The sequence below is a fragment of the Triticum dicoccoides genome, chromosome 3B, assembly GCF_002162155.2.
Source record: "Triticum dicoccoides isolate Atlit2015 ecotype Zavitan chromosome 3B, WEW_v2.0, whole genome shotgun sequence".
In the NCBI taxonomy this organism is placed as follows: Eukaryota; Viridiplantae; Streptophyta; class Magnoliopsida; order Poales; family Poaceae; genus Triticum; species Triticum dicoccoides.
Window position 1 is genome coordinate 523,377,740 of NC_041385.1, and position 18,856 is coordinate 523,396,595.

The window sequence follows — 18,856 nt, forward strand, 5'->3', positions numbered from 1 at the left end:
GAAAATTTGTGGACTCTGGCTTCGAAGACCAGTTCAGGGGCTACTAACAGTGTCCTGGACTAGGGGGTACCAACCTAGTTGGCCCACAGTCCCCGGCCGAGCTTATGGCCCACTAATCTCACAAGGAAGGACTACGGAGGCCTTGAACCTTGACGTGGTAAAGATGGACTCTGCCGAAGACTTGGCGTGCACCCCAAGGATTGCTTCGGTTATCAGCATTCTTATCCCTAGGTGGCAACCGACCATGTGTAACCCTAGATACTTCCGGTGCCTATATAAGCTGAGGGGTTTAGTTCGTAGAGATAGATTCATCATTACTTACCTTAGGGATAGAACACAACATATATACGATCTCGAGGTAGATCAAGCCTGTACTCGATACATCATCGTCAATACAATCAAAGCAGGATGTAGGGTTTTACCTCTTCTTCTTCGGCTACAACTGAACAAAGATCTCTTCTTCTTCGGCTACAACTGAATAAAGATTGTATCTACATGGACTGCAAAGTTCTACAAAGTACTGATTACTACTCTTAATTACTAACCATCTCTTCTTCTTCGGCTACAACTGAACAAAGATTGTATCTACCTGGACTATAACAGAGGTTGGTTTAGAACAAACATGACGAACAGACACATTTAGGCTAATTCAGGTGAAAGCTTCTTCAATTCCAGCTTCACCAGAGACCCAGCTCTTGGCCTACAGGATCATGGAAGGAACTAGCACTAGTGTTACTGACTGGACTCAACTCCGGCACCACCGTTGCTTCTGTCCGTCAGCAATTTGTCGGAGATTAATGAGGAAGAAATTGAGTCGCCGTTAGTGGAGAAGATATTCTATTTACATAAGGATGGTGCGTGCAGCCGCATGTGTGTCTAAGATGTAGCAAACCTTGGGCTATAATGGTGAGCTTGCAGGAGATCCAGGAAGCAAGACGACGACGGTAGCGAGGTGGAAGCATCGGTGGAGAGCCCCCATCTCCACCATGCCAGCTCGCCTCCGTCGCTCAACACCCTGGTGGAGCTCTCTCCGCAGCAGCCCGCCTCAGCTTCACCTGCGCCTGGCACGGGGATGGCACGCCCGCGCATCACACCTCGTCGAGCCAGTGCATGGCCTTCGTCGTGAGACAACCTGGTGGAGCTACTCTCCGCAGCGGGCAGCCCCGTCTCTGGTGGTGCCAGGCACGGGAACGGCGTTGCCCGCCCATGACGCCTCGATTTCTTCCAATGGAGTTCCTCTTTGCAGCGGCCCGCCTGGGCTCCGCCGCTGCCAGCCACTAGAACGACATTGTCAGCCCAAAATCGTCGCGGATGTGCTCCTCGACGCTGGCACATGGCCTCCGCTCACATCGGATGTGAGGTCACGTGAGTGAGTCAGTGAGGAGAGAAAGAGGATAAGGTAGGCAGACATGCACGTGTGCCGTGTCAGACTGTATATACATAGCCTCTGTATATCTGTATTGTAACATTGTATTGTACCCCTTGGGTACCTCTATATAATGAGATAGCCACACCCCGGTTAGGGTGTCGAGCAGTTCCCAAATCATATGTCTTACATGGTATCAAATTAGGTTACGATGTCTTCCGCTGCCGCCGCCATCACCACCGTTGCGTCAACCTCGGTTCCCCCCGCCGCGGCTCTCGCTACTACCTCGCCGTTCCTTGCCTCGCAGCCTCTCGCGATGGCCTACGGTGTCTCATCGTCGCCTCGCTCCCCGATCGGATCGGGAGACCGCGGCGCCATCCCGGTCGGTCCTCCCTCTGGCGCTGCTCCTCCTGCGGGCGGCCTTCCGGTGATCCATGGTGGGCCGCCGCCGCCGTCATCTTGGTCGGCGCCACCCCAACCCTATGGCGCGCCACCCGTGCAGCAGCCCTACGGCGCCCCACCACCTCATCATTACTACGGCGCACCGCCGCCGCTGCCCTACTCGGCGCCCGCGCCGCCCCAACCCTACCCGGCGTCCTCCCCGGGCCCGCACGGAGCTGCGGCTGCATCGCGCACGTCGCTTCCGCCGTGGCCAACCACGGTGCCCCCGCGGCACCCTACGGCACCCCCGCGACACACTACGGCGCTCCTGAGGCGGCTTCCCCTGGCTCCTACCCGCCCTACTCGGTGTATCCCGTACATCCTGGGGCGGCCTCATCGATGGGCTTGTATGCATCGCCGCATGCCCATGTTGATTCGGCCACGGTGCATGCACCGTTCTACTTCTCGCATCTGCTGCCGGTGAAGCTCGCATCGGACAACTACCTGTCCTGGCGTGCCCGGGTGCTCCCTCTTCTGCGGAGTCGCTATCTGGAGGGCTACGTTGATGGATCCATCCCGTGTCCGCCCCCTCACCACCCGGCGTACCACACTTGGGTGGCTCAGGATCAGGCCATCCTCTCCGCCATCCATTCCTCGCTCACCCCGAGCGTCTCGTCGTTGGTCATCTTCGCTGCTACGTCCCAGGAGGCGTGGGCGACGCTTCACACCAGTTTTGCCTCTCAGTCTCAGGCGCGTGCTCACTCTATACGCACTAAGCTGGGTGAGACGAAGCTTGGTGATCTCAGCATCACCGACTACTTCAACAAGATGCGGGGTCTCGCCGACACGTTGGCCTCAGTTGGACAGTCGCTGCAGGATGAGGAGTTCACCACCTTCGTGCTTAATGGGCTTGATGATGATTATAACAATCTCATCGAGAATGTTCATGGCCGCGATGACCCGCTTCCACCTCGTGAGCTCTATGCACGTCTGCTTGGCCGTGAGCAGCGCATTAAGGCGCGCCGAGCCTCCCCTAGCTTCGCCTCCGCCAATGCCGCAACTCGCAGCAAGCCCCAGCGGTCATCATCTTCAGGAGGCAGACCGGTGCTACCTTCACAACCGGCCTCGAGGGGCAGTGCTCCGACCATCACAGGTGGTAACCGGCCGGTGGCGTGTTGTTCTTCTTGTGGTGCCTAACAGGCCTGCCAGTTGTGTGACCTGGAGCGCCGTATTGCCTCTCGCTGCCATCGTCGCTACAAGCAAGATTTTCTAGGCCTCGGCAACAATGGCAAAGGGAACAACAAGCAGGTCGCCGCTGCCGTGATGAGTCATGATCATGGCCGTACTCCATCTTACTCCGTCGATCCTGCATGGTACATGGACACTGGAGCTACCAACCACACCGGTGAGATGGGTAAGCTCTCTACTCAGGAGCCATATCATGGTCATGATCAGGTGCACACCGCCAGCGGAGCAGGTATGCGCATCTCCCATGTTGGTCAGGCCTCTCTCCTTGCACACAATTTTCGCACATTGCATCTCTCTAATGTCCTTCGTGTTCCTTCTGCTACGCGTAGTTTGTTGTCCATTCCTCAACTTACTCGTGATAATAATGTCCTTGCTGAGTTTCACCCTTTTTGTTTTTTTATCAAGGATCGGGACACGAGGGACGTTCTACTTAGCGGTCATCTTCGCCACGGCCTGTATGCACTTGATGCGCCGCGCCCACCTTCCATGTCGTCTTCTCCTTAGGTGTTCAGTGGTGTTCGTGTGTCGCCTACGCACTGGCATGCGCTCCTTGGTCATCCGGCGGCTCCCATAGTTCGACATGTTTTGCATCGTCATGATCTACCAGTTGTGTCCAATAAAACTGCTGAAACTATTTGTGATGCTTGTCAGCAGGGCAAGAGTCATCAACTTGCTTTTTTAGAGTCTAGTCGTGTTGTGAAACATCCTCTTGAGCTTGTGTTTTCTGATGTATGGGGTCATGCCCAGACATCCATTAGCTGTCACAATTATTATGTCAGTTTCATTGATGCTTACAACCGTTTTACTTGGTTATATCTTATTAAACGTAAGTCTTATGTGTTCGATGTCTTCATTCAGTTTCAAGCACACGTTGAGCGTCTTCTTAAGCAGAAAATCATCCATGTCCAATCTGACTAGGGGGGTGAATACCACAACCTCAACTCGTTTTTTAACAAACTTGGGATTTCGCACCGCGTGCCATGTCCTCATACACATCAATAGAATGGTACTGCCGAGCGTAAGCATCGCCAGCTTGTTGAAACTGGTCTAACCTTGCTCGCTCATGCCTCCGTCCCGTTTTTGGTTCTGGAGTGATGCTTTCTCCACAGCTAGTTTTCTCATAAACAGGCTTCCCTAGAGACTTGGGAAAATGCAAACCCCTCTTGAACTCCTGCTTAATGAGATTCCAGACTACACTTTTTTCAAAGTGTTCGGTTGTGCATGTTGGCCTCACTTACGTCCATACAACAAACGCAAGCTAGAGTTTCGGTCTAAGAAGTGTGTTTTTCTCAGGTATAGTTCTCTTCACAAAGGGTACAAGTGCTTGCATGTTCCTACCAACCGCGTCTACATCTCTCATGACGTGGTGTTTGATGAAAATGTTTTCCCTTTTCGTGCACTTCTGATTAACTTTACCACCTCTACACCACCGGTGCCTGTGTCCACACCTATGCCTGATCAATTTGTGGATGTTTCATATGCCCCTGCGTTGCTTCCTAATCATGTTGCAGGTATTGGATGCGGTGCCCGGCTCGAGCTACTTGATGAACAGGTCACCGATGAGCTTCCTGGTCGAGACGTGCATGCACCATGCATGACGGGTGGCACCCGCCAACCCGTCCCCGTCTCGCCTATGGAGTCTCCCCCGACTGCCTCGCGGGCGCCGGGTCAGCCTGGCTCCATGCTGGCCCCGTCTGGGCTCACGCTGGCCCCACGGGCGCTGGGCTCGCCAGCACCAGCCTCGCCAGCACCAGCGGCCTCACCAGCGCCCGGCTCGCAGGCCTCGCCAGCGCTCGCTTCACGTGGCTTGCCCGGGCCACTGGCGGGTCTCTCGCCCGGGCCGGCTGCTGCTGCCGCTAGCCCAGAGGCCTCGTCACCCGCTCAGGCCCGGTCTACCTTGGCGCCAGGGTCGCCAAACAGCCCTGTTTCGGCCACCGGTGAGCCCGACTCGCTGGACTCGGTGTCGGCCTCGTTAACATCCTCTGCTGCACTGTCTTTGCCAGCTGTACCTGTTGTCACTCTTCGTCCTCGCACACGGAGCCAGTCCAGTATCTTTCGTCCGAAGGAGTGGACGGATGGCACGGTTACGTGGCTTGCTGCATGCATGGCTCACACTGCTGGCAATCCCACTGCAGAGCCTCGTCACTTTCAGGCTGCACTGAGTATTCCTCATTGGTGTGCTGCAATGGAACAAGAGTTTCAGGCCCTTCAACAGAATGATACTTGGCATCTTGTTCCTCCAGTGTCTAGCATCAATGTCATTGATTCCAAGTGGGTTTTCAAAGTCAAGAGACATGCTGATGGCTCCATTGAACGCTACAAGGCACGGTTAGTTGCCAAGGGCTTCAAACAGAGGTATGGTCTTGATTATGAAGACACTTTCAGTCCAGTCATCAAGCTTACTACCATTTGATTACTACTGTCTCTTGCGGTTACTCGCGGATGGTTCCTTTGTCAGCTTGATGTGCAGAACGCTTTTCTACACGGCATTCTGGAGGAGGAGGTTTATATGCGTCAGCCACCTGGTTTTGTTGATCCAACATGACCTCATCATCTCTGTCGTCTGGTTAAGGCACTGTATGGACTCAAACAGGCTCCTCGTGCATGGCATGCTCGCCTTGGATCTGTTCTTCGGGCTCTTGGGTTTACTCCCTCCACTGCTGATACGTCACTGTTTCTCCTCCAGCGCCCTGAGGTTACGATGTATATCTTGGTTTATGTTGATGATATCATCCTCATCAGTTCCTCGTTGCTGCTGCTGATTGCCTTGTGATTGCTCTCTGTGATGATTTTGCTGTCAAGGATTTAGGTGCTCTTCATTTTTTTCCTTGGTCTTGAGGTTTCACGGTCCTCTGCTGGTTTGACTCTCACTCAGAAGAAGTACTCCTTGGACTTGTTGCGTCATGCTGGAATGCTCAAATGCAAACATGTTAACACTCCGATGTCTGCCACTGATCGGTTTTCTACTCTTGATGGTGACTCTCTCATGTCTGATGATGCTACTGAGTATCGCAGTATCGTTGGTGTTCTGCAATACCTTACTATTACCAGGCCTGACATCTCCTATGCAGTTAACCGTGTCTGTCGGTTTTTGCATGCACCCAGGACGTCTCACTGGTCAGCTGGGAAGCATATTTTGCGCTATGTCAGTCTTACTGCCTCCTATGGTTTGCTTCTTCAGTCTGCACCGTAGTATGAGCTCTCGGCTTTCTCTGATGCAGATTGGGCTGGTAGTCCGGATGACAGGCGATCCACGGGGGTTATGCGGTATTTCTGGGTCCTAACTTGATCGCCTGGAATGCTCGCAAGCAAGCAACTGTGTCTCGCAGTAGTACTGAGGCTGAGTACAAAGTTGTTGCTGATGCAACTGCTGAGATCATATGGGTACAGTCTCTGTTGAGAGAGTTGCGTGTTCCTCAAGCTCGTCCTCCGGTCCTGTGGTGTGACAACATTGGTGCTACATATCTTTCTTCTAACCCGGTGTTTCATGCTAGGACAAAACACATTGAGATGGATTATCACTTTGTTCGGGAACGTGTTGCACAGAAGCTACTCTGTATCAAGTTCATCTCGTCAAAGGATCAACTTGCTGACATCTTCACGAAGCTTCTTCCACAACCACAGTTTGTAGGCTGTAGGCGCAATCTTAACTTGCTTTGTACTTCAGGACATAGTTAAGATTGAGGGAGGGTGTCAGACTGTATATACGTAGCCTCTGTATATCTGTATTGTAACATTGTATTGTACCCCTTGGGTACCTCTATATAATGAGAGAGCCACACCCCGATTAGGGGTGTCGAGCAGTTCCCAAATCATATGTCTTATATGCCGAATGAAATCGTTCTAGCTGTTCCCTGTTTTACCCAACGATCCGGTTTTAGGATGCGCGCTCAAGATCCAACGGTGAAGAGGACGTTTGGTCCAGATTACTTTGTGCACATGTGTACTTATCATTTGAAAAGAAGTTTAGCTGCAACAAGTTAAGCATCTAATTAAGGGTTTTCGTTGGTAACACCTCGGCTAAGCAACCATATAGAAGAGGCCATTGTTATTGCATTTTTCTTCTTCGATTTTCCCGAGGCAGCCTGCTCGCTCATCCATTACGTCAGTGCACCAGCAAGGGTCGTGGTCGCCCATGGATGCGTACCGATCAATAATACCAGACGATAGGCGATCGGCCGGTTGAGTATGAGAAGTGTACTTTGTGCTCCTGGCAACGCTCTGAACAGCAAGCAAACAAGCCCTTCTAGAAGAAGATGGCGGCGACACAAGCTCTGAAAAAAGGCTCCCGTCACGGGTGACGTTGGCACTCGCGAAGGCGCCACACCACCACAGGTATGCAAGGAGAATTTGGGAGCGCTACTCCACACGAGGCCAGTGGACCGGCAGCAGCCACGGACCCATACTTGTCTCCTGGCTCAACGGCTTCAGGCATGGTGGGTGGGCCGCATGGACCATGTCCTTGAAGGTGATGTGCCGTGGAACGCAATCCTGAGACTCCTCGAGCAAGAAAGGACTCAACCGTTCGTTCGTTCGTATGTGGCGCTGAGCTCGGCTCCGGTGTCCAAATTGGATAGAATTCCACGAGCCCCACTATATAGTAGCACGGTCCAGGTGGGTTGTTCGTGGAGCTGAGCAGCACAGAGCCAAACCAACCAAAAAAGCATTTCGTACTAGGACTTTACGAGAGTGAAGCCATGAAGAAGACCGTTGTCCTGTACCCTGGCGTCGGCGTCGGCCACCTGGTGCCGATGGTGGAGGTCGCCAAGCTGTTCCTCAAGCACGGCCTGGCCGTCACCGTGGTGCTCATTGATCCGCAGGTCGAGTCCACGGACTTCTCCTCCGCCGTCGCCCGCGCGAGGTCCTCCAACCCCTCCGTCGCCTTCCACGTCCTGCCGCCGCCGCCCGCGGATTCCAACTCCGACACCGCGCCCACGAACCCCGTCATCCAGATTTTCCGGCTCCTGAAATCCATGAACGCCCCCCTCCTGGACTTCCTCCGCTCGCTGCCCTCAATTGACGCACTCGTCCTCGACATGTTCTGCGTCGACGCCCAAGATGTCGCGGCTGAGCTCAAGCTGCCGGTTTACTACTTCTACGCGTCGGCCGCCGCCGACCTCGCGCTCTTCCTCAACCTGCCGAGCAAGCTTGCCGGCAGTAAGGTGAAGGAGCTCGGCGACTCTATCATGACTTTCCCGGGTGTTCCTCCGTTGAAAGCTTCGGACTTACCCGAAGTTACCCACAACGATGAAATACTCAAGGCCATCTTGGGCATGTTCGACCGAATGCCAGATGCCAACGGAATTCTCATTAATTCCTTCGAGTCGCTGGAGACGCGGGCGGTGCGCGCTCTGAAGGACGGGCTCTGCGTCCCTGGTCGTGCCATGCCACCGGTCTACTGCATCGGGCCTTTGGTGTTGGGAGGCGGTGACCAGGAGCACGAGTGCCTCCGGTGGCTGGACGCGCAGCCGGACCAGAGCGTAGTGTTCCTCTCCTTCGGCAGCATGGGCACGTTCTCCGGTAAGCAGCTCCAGGAGATTGCAAGTGGATTGGAAAAGTCAGGGGAGAGATTCCTGTGGGTCGTGCGGAGCCCGCGCAATCCCGACTACAAGTACGGCGATTCGCTGCCGGAGCCCGATCTCGACGCGCTCATGCCGGAAGGGTTCTTGGAGAGGACCAAGGACAGAGGACTCCTGATCAAGTCTTGGGCGCCACAGGTGGAGGTCCTGCGCCACAGGGCGACCGGCGCATTCATGACACACTGCGGCTGGAACTCGACACTGGAGGGCATCACGGCAGGGTTGCCGCTGCTGTGCTGGCCGCTGTACGCGGAGCAGAAGGTGAACAAGGTGCACATAGTGGAGGGAATGAAGCTCGGGGTGGAGATGAGAGGCTACAACGAAGAGGTGGTTAAGGCCGGGGAGGTGGAGGAGAAGGTCAGGTGGGTTATCGCGTCCGAGGGCGGCAAGGCGCTCAGGGAGCGGGTGGCGGCGGCGAAGGATGCAGCTGCCGAGGCGCTCAAGGAAGGGGGCTCGTCTCACTTGGCGTTTGTCCAATTCCTCAACGACCTGGACACTTCCACAGCCCCAACTGTGCAGCGTTGATGTGAAACTTGTAAACTTTACTTAATGTTCGATTTGCAGTAGCAGGCTATGTACATATTGAAATTATATGCGGACTAGTTTATTTCTGGACCCTTTCGAAGCTAGTGTTGATTTGTTTAGGAAAAAAAGCATTGCACTCTGCTTCTTGTGAGTATTGAACTGTTGTCTCTATTTATGGAATACTCCCTCCGTCCGGAAAAAGTTGTCTCCGCCGATGTTTTACAAAAACCCCCTTCCCTTTCTTCCGACAAGCCACGCAGCCCATCGCGCCTGCTCTGTCGCCTCGCCACGCACCGGCGGCCTGCTCCGCCGCCTGCTCCGCCGCCTTGCCGCCTGCTCTGCCGGCTCTCCACCTGCTCCGTCTCCTCGCCACGCCCCGGCCGCCTCCTCCCCCTCGTCTCGCCGCTTTTCTTCCTTCGCACAAGGAGATCCAGAGGGAAGGATCCCCTTTTTCTGCAAAGCCCGCGCCTTCCCGGCTCCGGCGGCGGCGCTCATGTCCTGGAGGGAGTTGGGGCTTGATCTGGAGGCATGGAAGATCCTAGAGCTCCTCGTCCTCGAGCTCCTCCTCCACACGACGAGCGGCTGCTGCGGAAGTCAACGGCGTGGGGAAGACGACCACGGCATGGGGAAGACGAAGACTTGCTCCAGCCACATGCCACTTCCCCGTGCTCCTCTTGCCACTGCCATTTCCCTCCTCGAGCTGGCGGACTGATGATGGAGGACCCGCCCTCTTCACTCCACCGGCGCCGTCGCTGCCGCTTTTGCTTCTGCTTCTGCTGCCCGCTCGCCCACAGTAGCGCAGGTCCATCTTCTAGCTGTTGATTTCTGTCTGGTGAAGCAAGCAGCTGAGCTGGTTTTGTTCTTGTCCTCTTGGATTGTGTAGCGATTGGAGGAAGACTTGGTGCAGAGGAATGAAGTACGAGTACGAATGCTGCTTCTGTTGTTGATCTCAGGTGAGCTTGCTAGATGAGTACAAATACGCCCTTGATGATTTTAAAACTACTGTTAGCCATGGAATTCAGTAAGATAAGATATGCTTGAGATGAACATGCCACTGTCCAGTAAGATAAGATAAAACCATGACAATTTTGACTAGGAAGCATAACAATCTCAAACTAATTGAGTAAAAATTCAGTAAACTTGTGCATCTAGGAATCAAAACCTGAACATCAACTTGACAGATCAAAAGTTCAACTAATTGAGTAAAAATTCAGTAAACTTGGCAGATCAAAACCTGTCAAAAATTGATAGGTTTTGGAAGAAAATGACAGGTTCTGAACATCAACTTGACTGAACAAAGATCTTGACTGAATAATACAGTTAATTCTGAAACTTCAAAAGTTAACTGAAATTTTTGTCCTCTTGGATTCAGCTACTGAACATGATCATATTCTGATTGTACTTGTGTTCAAAAGTTCACTGAAATTTTTGTGAAGTTTTAAACAAAATGATTACTATTGCATCTAGGAATCATTGTTCTGCTCCTATATGTAGTGGTGCTGCTATAAATTTTATATGCACTGAATTTTCTATGCATTTACTCCCATGGCCTCCTAATTTTTATGCAGATCAAGATGCTCAAGATAATCTTGATGTATTATTGACACTTTGATCTCTGAATGTTGTTAAAGATTATCAAGAATGCTTAGTTTGACATTTGGATCTCTGAATGATGTTAAAGATTATCAAGATGCACATTATCAAGGATGCTAGTTTGACATTTTGATCTCTAGTCTGGCCCATCGACTCCTCCTCCTCCTCCCCGTGCTCATCGACCTCATGCACAAGTGCTCTGCAAGAAGAAGAAGAAGAAGAAGAAGAAGAAGAAGAAGACATTGAAGATGCTCAAGACCCTATACAAGAGCTCCTAGCATATGCTTTAGATTCTTCTTCTTCTTACAAATTCTTAGCTTCTTCTTCTTACTCCTTGTAATGACCATGTACATCTTGTAATGACCATTAATGAAGATATTATTTCTCCAACTGGAGTTTTGTCTTTACATCTTATCATAAGATTTTATTGTCAAATGAATTCAAATAATTCCAACTTAATTCAAATAATCCAAATTATTCTAAATTAATTCAAATAATTCCAAGTTAATTCAACTAAATCCAACTTAATTCAAATAATTCCAACTTAATTCAATTAAATCCAACTTAATTCAAATAATTCCAACTTAATTCAACTAAATCCAACTTAATTCAAATAATTCCAACTTTTCCTTTTCCTTTCTTTTCAAATAAATCCAACAAGACATACACATATACACAAGGCATACACATGACACATGACATACACATCACATACTCCTATCCTTTCTTTTTCTTTTCCCTTTCTCTTTCTTTTTTTCCTTTCTCTATTTACTCATTTCCTTGTTCGATAATGGCCTTGGTGTCAGTAATTAGCTCAGGATTACAATATACACCGGTTATTTCCTCTCCAGCATTCTGTAGACGCTTCCTTATGCAGATGCGGCATCTTGTAGTTGTTTCCTCCTTGATCTTTCATCACTTCGACCATCACTGCTTGTAACATCATAAAGCTTTTGAACAGCTTATGGGCATCAGCTTCTTGAGCTTCTTCCATTTCTTCTTGTGCCTCTTGAGCTTCTTCTTGTGCCTCTTGAGCATCTTCTTGTTCCTCTTGAGCATCTTCTTGTGCCTCTTGAGCTTCTTCCTCTTCAGGAAACCAATTCAACTCAATGTCTTCATCCTCCTCTTCTGGGATCAAGTTCAAATCAATAGCTTCACCTGGCTGAGCTTGTTCTTCTTCTTGAGCTTCATCTTCCTCTTCCGGGATCAAGTTCAAATCAAAAGCTTCACCTTGCTGAGCTTGTTCCTCTTGTTGAGCTTCATCCTCCTCTTCCGGGATCAAGTTCAAATCCATAGCTGTGTGCTCCTGTCTGATCTCATAACAAGAGTATACAGAAGATGAATGGTTAGCATATAATCATAACAAGAAAACCATGAAGAATCCTAGACAAAAAGCAAAGAAACCAAGAAAGGGAAAAGTAAAGATTAAAAGTACTCCTTCATTTGGTAACTAGAGGAACATGAAGGCCCTCCTATTCAAGTAAAGCAAGAAGAATCTAAATTAATTCAAATAATTCCAATTTAATTCCTATTGTCATGTCTTTTTTTATTACTCCAAGACAAAATATGTTTTCCTTTTTTAAGTACAGTAGTTGTTTGCTTACTAGAGTAGCATCTCCTAGTCCAAGAACTTAATTCTAATATGGAGTATTATTCACACAGAAACACAACAACAAGACAGTCATCAAGAACAAAAAGTTCTGAAGCTATCAATTCTTTTATATAGATTGGGCTAGGATTTGCACAAATTGTTGTCACTTTTTTATATAGATTGGGCTAGGATTTGCACTTGCAGTTAATGATCTGATTGAATGTTTCCAAACAATAGCACATCTATTAACATCATTTCCATTTCCATTTCAGAGAGGAACAACATCAATAGAAACGGATATAGCAGCAACAGTACCCTTGTTTCTCTGAATTAAACTGAATGTCAATGTTACACCCTTATTTCTTTGAATTAAACTGAATGTCATTGAATTAAACTAAATGTTAATGTTACACCCTTGTTTCTCTGAATTAAATTGATCACACGCCATACAAATAGCACTTGTTACACAAGAATGTCACTGGAGTACATTGACTGAATTTAGTCACTGGAGTACATTGACAGAATTAAACTGAATTGCAATCTAGTCTCTCTTTTTTCAGATTTTTTCCCTCTCTTTTGTTCTCTTGCATCAGCAGAAAGTATCAGCACAAAGCATCAACCAAGTCCAGCAATGGATATCAACAGACTGATTGAAATTGCAGTTCAGCAGCAGCAGAAATGGATACTCCAGTGACTAAATTCAGCAGCAACAATACCTTCTTCAGAGAGGATCAGCAGCAACACGAAGGCAGGCAGCAACACGAGCTCCACCGAAGAGCATGAAGCGTGGGCGAGCGTGCACGCGCACAACCGTGGTAGACACTTGGGTGCCGGCGCCTCTGGTTTTTGTTCATCGGAGGAGCCACGTGACGAGCTCCAGCGGCGGCGAGCGGCGGCCGACGATGACCAGGCCAAATACCAAGCGATCGAGAGGGGGAAAGTGGTCTGGAAGACCGGAAGTTGACACTGATTCCTTAAAACGGCTCGAGGAAGCCAGGGGAGGCGCGACGGCGTCGATGTCGTGTGGGGAAGCGGCGGCCGGAGTGGGAGGAGACGGGGCCGATTCCGTCGATCCACGCCTTCCCAGCAAGCCTGTCTCGATGACGGAGTACCTCTTGGTGAGGCGGAGTTCCTGGTATGCTCGGGGAGGAGGCGGTCCAGCTGTGGGCGACGGTGGGCGAGGTGGGGCGGCGGCGGTTGGGCTGCGTAGGTGGGCGGCGGTGGTTGCCTCCTTCGCACGTGGGCGGCTGCGGCGGCGGCGACGTAGTTGGGAGGCGCACGTAGTGGGCGGCGCTGGACCTGACGGTGCCTCACGACGGCGGGCGACGGCAGCTCGCGGTGGCGTGTCGACGGGAAGGAGAAGGGTCTGTTTGCGTCAGATTTAAAAGCCCAATGGGTTTTTTGTTAAAAAAAATTTGAACTAGGCGTGGACAACTTTTCCCGGACGGAGGGAGTACTAGTTTAGAAACCAATATTCTGAGTCAACCAAGGTGCAGATCTAGAGTTGCGTAAGTCCAAAATAAGTATGTCAATCTTAGTATAACTTTAGATTGAGACATTTATTTTTGGACGAATAGAGTATGTGCTTTCAATTAAAAAAGAAAAGGAAAAACTTTACACTAAAGTTTTTCCAAGTTGCAAGAGCTTAGCACTAAAGTTGGACATGTGATTTTAAAATATATCATGAAACTAACTATTTTTTTCAGGATAAAGAACCAAAGACCGAGACTGTCCATCTAGAAATTGGAAAAAAGGACTTTTGGATCGAAATATAGAACTCCTTCACATGACGTCATCCCTGTTATTGCAGCCCGTTTGAGTACCCCTCGTATGTTTGATCCAGAAAATAATCACTTGATTGAGTATGTTTCACCTTGCGGGCAGGAGAAGACAAGTATGGTGGAATGAGAGCATCTATGGCCGCACATAGTTAATTTGGCCCTTTAAAACATCCATAGACGCACCCGGTTAGTGAGCGGGCGCGTCTGTTTCGACCCCTCATATTTGCTTTCAAATAATCATTTCCTCAAACTTATCTATCTCCTCACGTTCGAGTTATTTCGACAAGCACCCTGTGTGCGAGCAAGTAGGGCAGCAACGGCAGTGGCTGGACATCCAGCGAGAGCAGTAACGACGGTGGTGGCGGCGAGCTCCGGAAGCGTCTCGACTAGCGTGCGCGCGGCGGCCAGCTCGTGGCAGCACGCAGCCATGCATGCAGCAGCCCAACGGATACAGCGGCTCGACGGCCCGTGGCCAGCACACACAACGACAGTTGTGCACGCACGCCCGCTGGCAAGCAACCTAGCCGCAAGCACGGGTGTGTCCTGCATCAGCGGCCTACCCGCACGCGGCTGCAACAGCGGCGTCCTGCACGCATGGATGCTAGCACGGCGGCCCGCACACGGCTGCGGCGACCGTGTGGGCATCCAGCAGGCTGCCCGAGCATGACCGGGCACCCTCATACTACCCCCAGATTTGAGATGGGTTTTAGGTACGCCGATAAGTCTATGTGTTTAGGATGGAAATGAGGGATCCGGTTGGGTCATCTTTTTTCGATCGGTCACTGACCGGGTGGGCGTTTTGGATGTTTGAGGAGGAAGTAGTGAGTCCGACTGTAGATTCTCTAACGCATACGGTTGCATGTGGTTCATGCCGCGATTCATGGTGAATGATTGCTACTTGTGAGCTGCATTGGGATTTTTTCCGAAGAGGAAGGTGAAACAGTATAATACAAGGTTTATCGAACCAAAAGGAGAATCACGTAAATCCTTGTGAACAACACCTGCACACACAAAAGAAAACATATGCACTCAACACGGGCAAGAGGGTTGTCAATTCCCTTGAACTCGTCACTTGCAAGGATCAAATCTTGTAGAGGTAGATAGATAAATTATGATCTTGTGGAGGTAGATAGATAAATTGTAAAACAAAATAAAAGTATAAATTGCAGCAAGGTATTTTTGGTTTTATAATATGATTAAAGTAGACCCGGGCGACATAGTTTTCACTAAAGGCTTCTCTCTCTAACACATAGCATACGGTGAGTAAACAAATTACTATTGGACAATGGATAGAAAAGCGCATAGTTATGACGTATTCATGTCAATGATCATGCATATAGGAATCACCTCCGTAACAAGTAGACCGGCTCCTGCCTGCATCTACTACTATTACTCGACTAATCGACCGCTATCTAACATGCATTTATGGTATTAAGTTCATGACAAACAGAGTTTAAGCAAAATGAGATTATGTAGACAAAGTAAACTCAATCAATATGAATAAACCCCATCGTTTTACCCTTAATAGCAATAATACAATACATCCCTCGCTACCCTTTCTGTCACTAGGTGAGGACACTTTAAGAATGAACCCATTACAAAACACCTCTCCCACTGAAGATAAATCAATCTAGTTGGCCAAATCAAACGGATAGATCGGAGAGAAATATAAAGCTATAATAATTATACATAATAAAGTTCAGAAAAGACTCAATTACTTTTGATGAATAATCTGATTATAAACCCACAATTCATCGGATCCCAACAAACACACTGCAAAAGAAGATTGCATCAGATAGAACTCCAGGAAGATCGAGGCGAACATGATATTGAAAATCAAAGAGATAGAAGAAGCTATCTAGCTACTAGATATGGACTCATAGGTCTGTGATGAACTATCCACACATCATCGAAAGGTGGCAAGGATGATGTAGAAGCCCTTTGCGATCAATTCCCCCTCCGATAGAGTATCGGAAAAGGCCTCCAGATGGGATTACGGAAGAACAAAAGCTTGCAGCGGCGGAAAAAGTGTTTTGGGTGGCTCTCTGTTGGTTTGGGAATATATGTGAATTTATAAAGGTGGAATTAGGTCAAACGGAGCTACATGGGGGCCACGAGCTCAGGGGGCGCACCCTGTGAGCTCGTGGCTCTCCCATAAGTCTTATGGCCTCCTGCCGAACCTTCTACGGTGTCTTCCGATCCAGAAAAAATCACTGTAAAGTTTCATCATGTTTGGACTTTGTTTGGTATTGATTTTCTGAAAAGCAAAAAACAAGCAAAAAGATAGGAACTGACACTGGGCACTGGGTTAATAGGTTAGTCCCAAAAATGATATAAAATAGAATAAAATGCATATAAAGCATCTAGATTGATAATATAATAGCATGAATTAATCAAAAATTATAGATACGTTGGAGAAGATCAGCATCCCAAGCTTAATTCATGCTCGTCCTCTAGTAGGCAAATGATAAAAACAATTTTTTTGATGTTAAATGCTACCTAACATGTTTATCATGTAATCTCTTTATGGTATAATTATTGAGAAACGATGAAGTAACAATATCAGCATAATAATATCCATGAATATAAGAAACATAATCATTACTTTTCCAAAATATATGATCCTTAAGGAATGTTATCCCAACTCATTTTATCATGTTAGCATGGCATGACTCCGCCTTCACCGCATGAATGTAATTCATGAGCACCCCGGTGTCAAACCAGGCAATTGGATCATACTTCTAATGCGCTTCAGCTTTTTCAACCCCATGCAATACATGAGCGTGAGCCATGGATATAGCACTATAGGTGGAATTAAATACGGTGATAGAGATCAATATGAGAAGTCAAAAAGGAAGAAAATCTCGCATCAACTCGGCAAATCAACGGGCTATGGAGATGGCCATCAATCGATATCGATGCAAGGAGTAGGGATTTCCATGGAACGGATGCACTAAGAGCTATAAGTGTATGAAAGCTCAATGGAAACTAAGTGGGTGTGCATCCAACTTGCTTGCCCGTGAAGACCTCGGGCATTTGAGTAAACCCATCATTGGAATATACAAGCAAAGTTCTATAATGAAAAAATTTCACTAGTATATGAAAGAGATAACTCGGAAGACTCTCTATATGAAGAACATGGTGCTACTCCGAAGCACAAATGTGGAAAAAAGAATAATATATTGCCCCTTCTCTCTTTATCTCTCATTTATTTCTTTGTTCTCCTTCTTTTTTTCTCTTTTTTTTATTTTTTCGTCCAGAGTCTCATCCCGACTTGTGGGAGAATCGTGGTCTCCATCATCCTTCCCTTACCGGATAATGCTCTAATATTGATGATCATCACACTTTTATTTACGTACAACTCGATAAAATTAAAGAAATATGACTCTATATGAATGCGTCTGGCAGTGTACCGGGATGTGCAATGATCTAGCATAACATGTATAATGATGATGAACGGTGCCTGAGCCACGAATATCATGTCGGCTCTATATGATCATGTAGAGCAATATGACGATGAACACACATGTCATGAAAACGGAACGGTGGAAGTTGCATGGCAATATATCTCAGAATGGCTATGGAAATGCCATAATAGGTAAGTATGGTGGCTGTTTTGAGAAAGATATAAGGAGGTTTATGTTTGATAGAGCGTATCGTATCACGGGGTTTGTATGCACTGGCTAAGTTTGCACCAACTCTCGAGGTGAGAAAGGGCAATGCATGGTACCGAAGAGGGTAGCAAATTGTGGAAGGATAAGAGTGTGTATGATCCATGGAATCACATTAGTCATGAAGACTCACATACTTATTGTGAAAGACTATTAGCCCTCAAAGCTAAGTACTACTCGCATGCCCCTAGGGAATTGGTTGGTAGGACTTAACCATCACGCCCATCCAATTATGACAACACTCAAGGATTTCAATCAAAAATACAAATTAAATACTCAAACCTCCCCACCATGCCATGACCAACACTTAGATGAGAAGTTAATAACAAGGTTTAATTCCTATATTTCTACTAACCAATTATTATGAACCAATATCCTTTCATATTATGACATCAATATTATTAAACCACATGTTTCATATTTAGTGATCTACATGAAAGTTTTTTATTATATCCCCCTTGAATAGCTATCCTTTATGGACTAGTATTATAATCCGTGCACATTACCATTATTATTTATTAGACTCTCAAAAAGATTTAAGTGAAGCATGAGAGTGCAACCATTTCTACAAGTTATAACCATTGTCGTGCTCTAAAAGATATAAGTGAAGCACTAGAGAAACTGCCTAGATGAAAAGATATAAGTGAAGCACATAGAGTATTCTAATAAATCACGAATAAATGTGTTCCCCTCTCAAAAGGTGTGTCCATCAAATAATGATTTTGGCAAATAAAAAGAAAATAAAGCAAAAACTACTATGGCACAAGACACTCCAAGCAAAACTCATATCATGTGATGAATAAAAAAGTAGCTCCAAGTAACATACCGATAGATTGTAGACGAAAGAGGGGATGCCATCCGAGGCATCCTGAAGCTTAGACGCTTGAGCCTTCCTTGAATATTACATTGTGGTGCCTTGGTTATCCCCAAGCTTAGGGTCTTGCCGCTCCTTATTCCTTCATCCATCGTGATCTCACCCAAAACATGAAAACTCCAGCACACAAAACTCAACAAAAACCTCGTGAGATCCATTAGTATAATAGACAAATAATAAACTTTAGGTACTGTTACAAACTCATTCATAATTTTTTTTGCATAATTCCTACTCTATTCTAACTTCT

At 48.0% G+C, this 18,856-nt stretch overlaps 2 protein-coding genes and 1 long non-coding RNA gene across 3 annotated transcripts in view; 1 reads left to right on the forward strand and 2 right to left on the reverse strand.

The window, feature by feature from the left end:
- Positions 1 to 389: 389 nt before the first annotated feature.
- Positions 390 to 1,425, reverse strand: LOC119281484. The gene is made up of 2 exons (XR_005138430.1): positions 893 to 1,425; positions 390 to 769 (listed from the first exon to the last, which is right to left on the reverse strand). It is a non-coding gene; the product is annotated as an uncharacterized LOC119281484 (long non-coding RNA).
- Positions 1,426 to 7,605: 6,180 nt separating this feature from the next.
- Positions 7,606 to 9,300, forward strand: LOC119276874 (anthocyanidin 5,3-O-glucosyltransferase-like). Its single transcript, XM_037558047.1, has one exon. The coding sequence runs from the start codon at positions 7,693 to 7,695 to the stop codon at positions 9,097 to 9,099; it is 1,407 nt and encodes a 468-aa protein (XP_037413944.1). The 5' UTR covers positions 7,606 to 7,692; the 3' UTR covers positions 9,100 to 9,300.
- A 2,064-nt stretch (positions 9,301 to 11,364) lies between these two features.
- Positions 11,365 to 18,856, reverse strand: part of LOC119279621 (leucine-rich repeat extensin-like protein 5) — a 21,949-nt gene continuing 14,457 nt past the window's right edge. Inside the window, exons 2-3 of the mRNA XM_037560805.1 lie at positions 13,000 to 13,649; positions 11,365 to 12,002 (exon numbers count right to left, since the gene is read on the reverse strand). Of these exons, the coding sequence (XP_037416702.1) occupies positions 11,977 to 12,002; positions 13,000 to 13,649 (676 nt within the window). The 3' untranslated portion in view covers positions 11,365 to 11,976. The remainder of the gene's footprint in view (positions 12,003 to 12,999; positions 13,650 to 18,856) is intronic.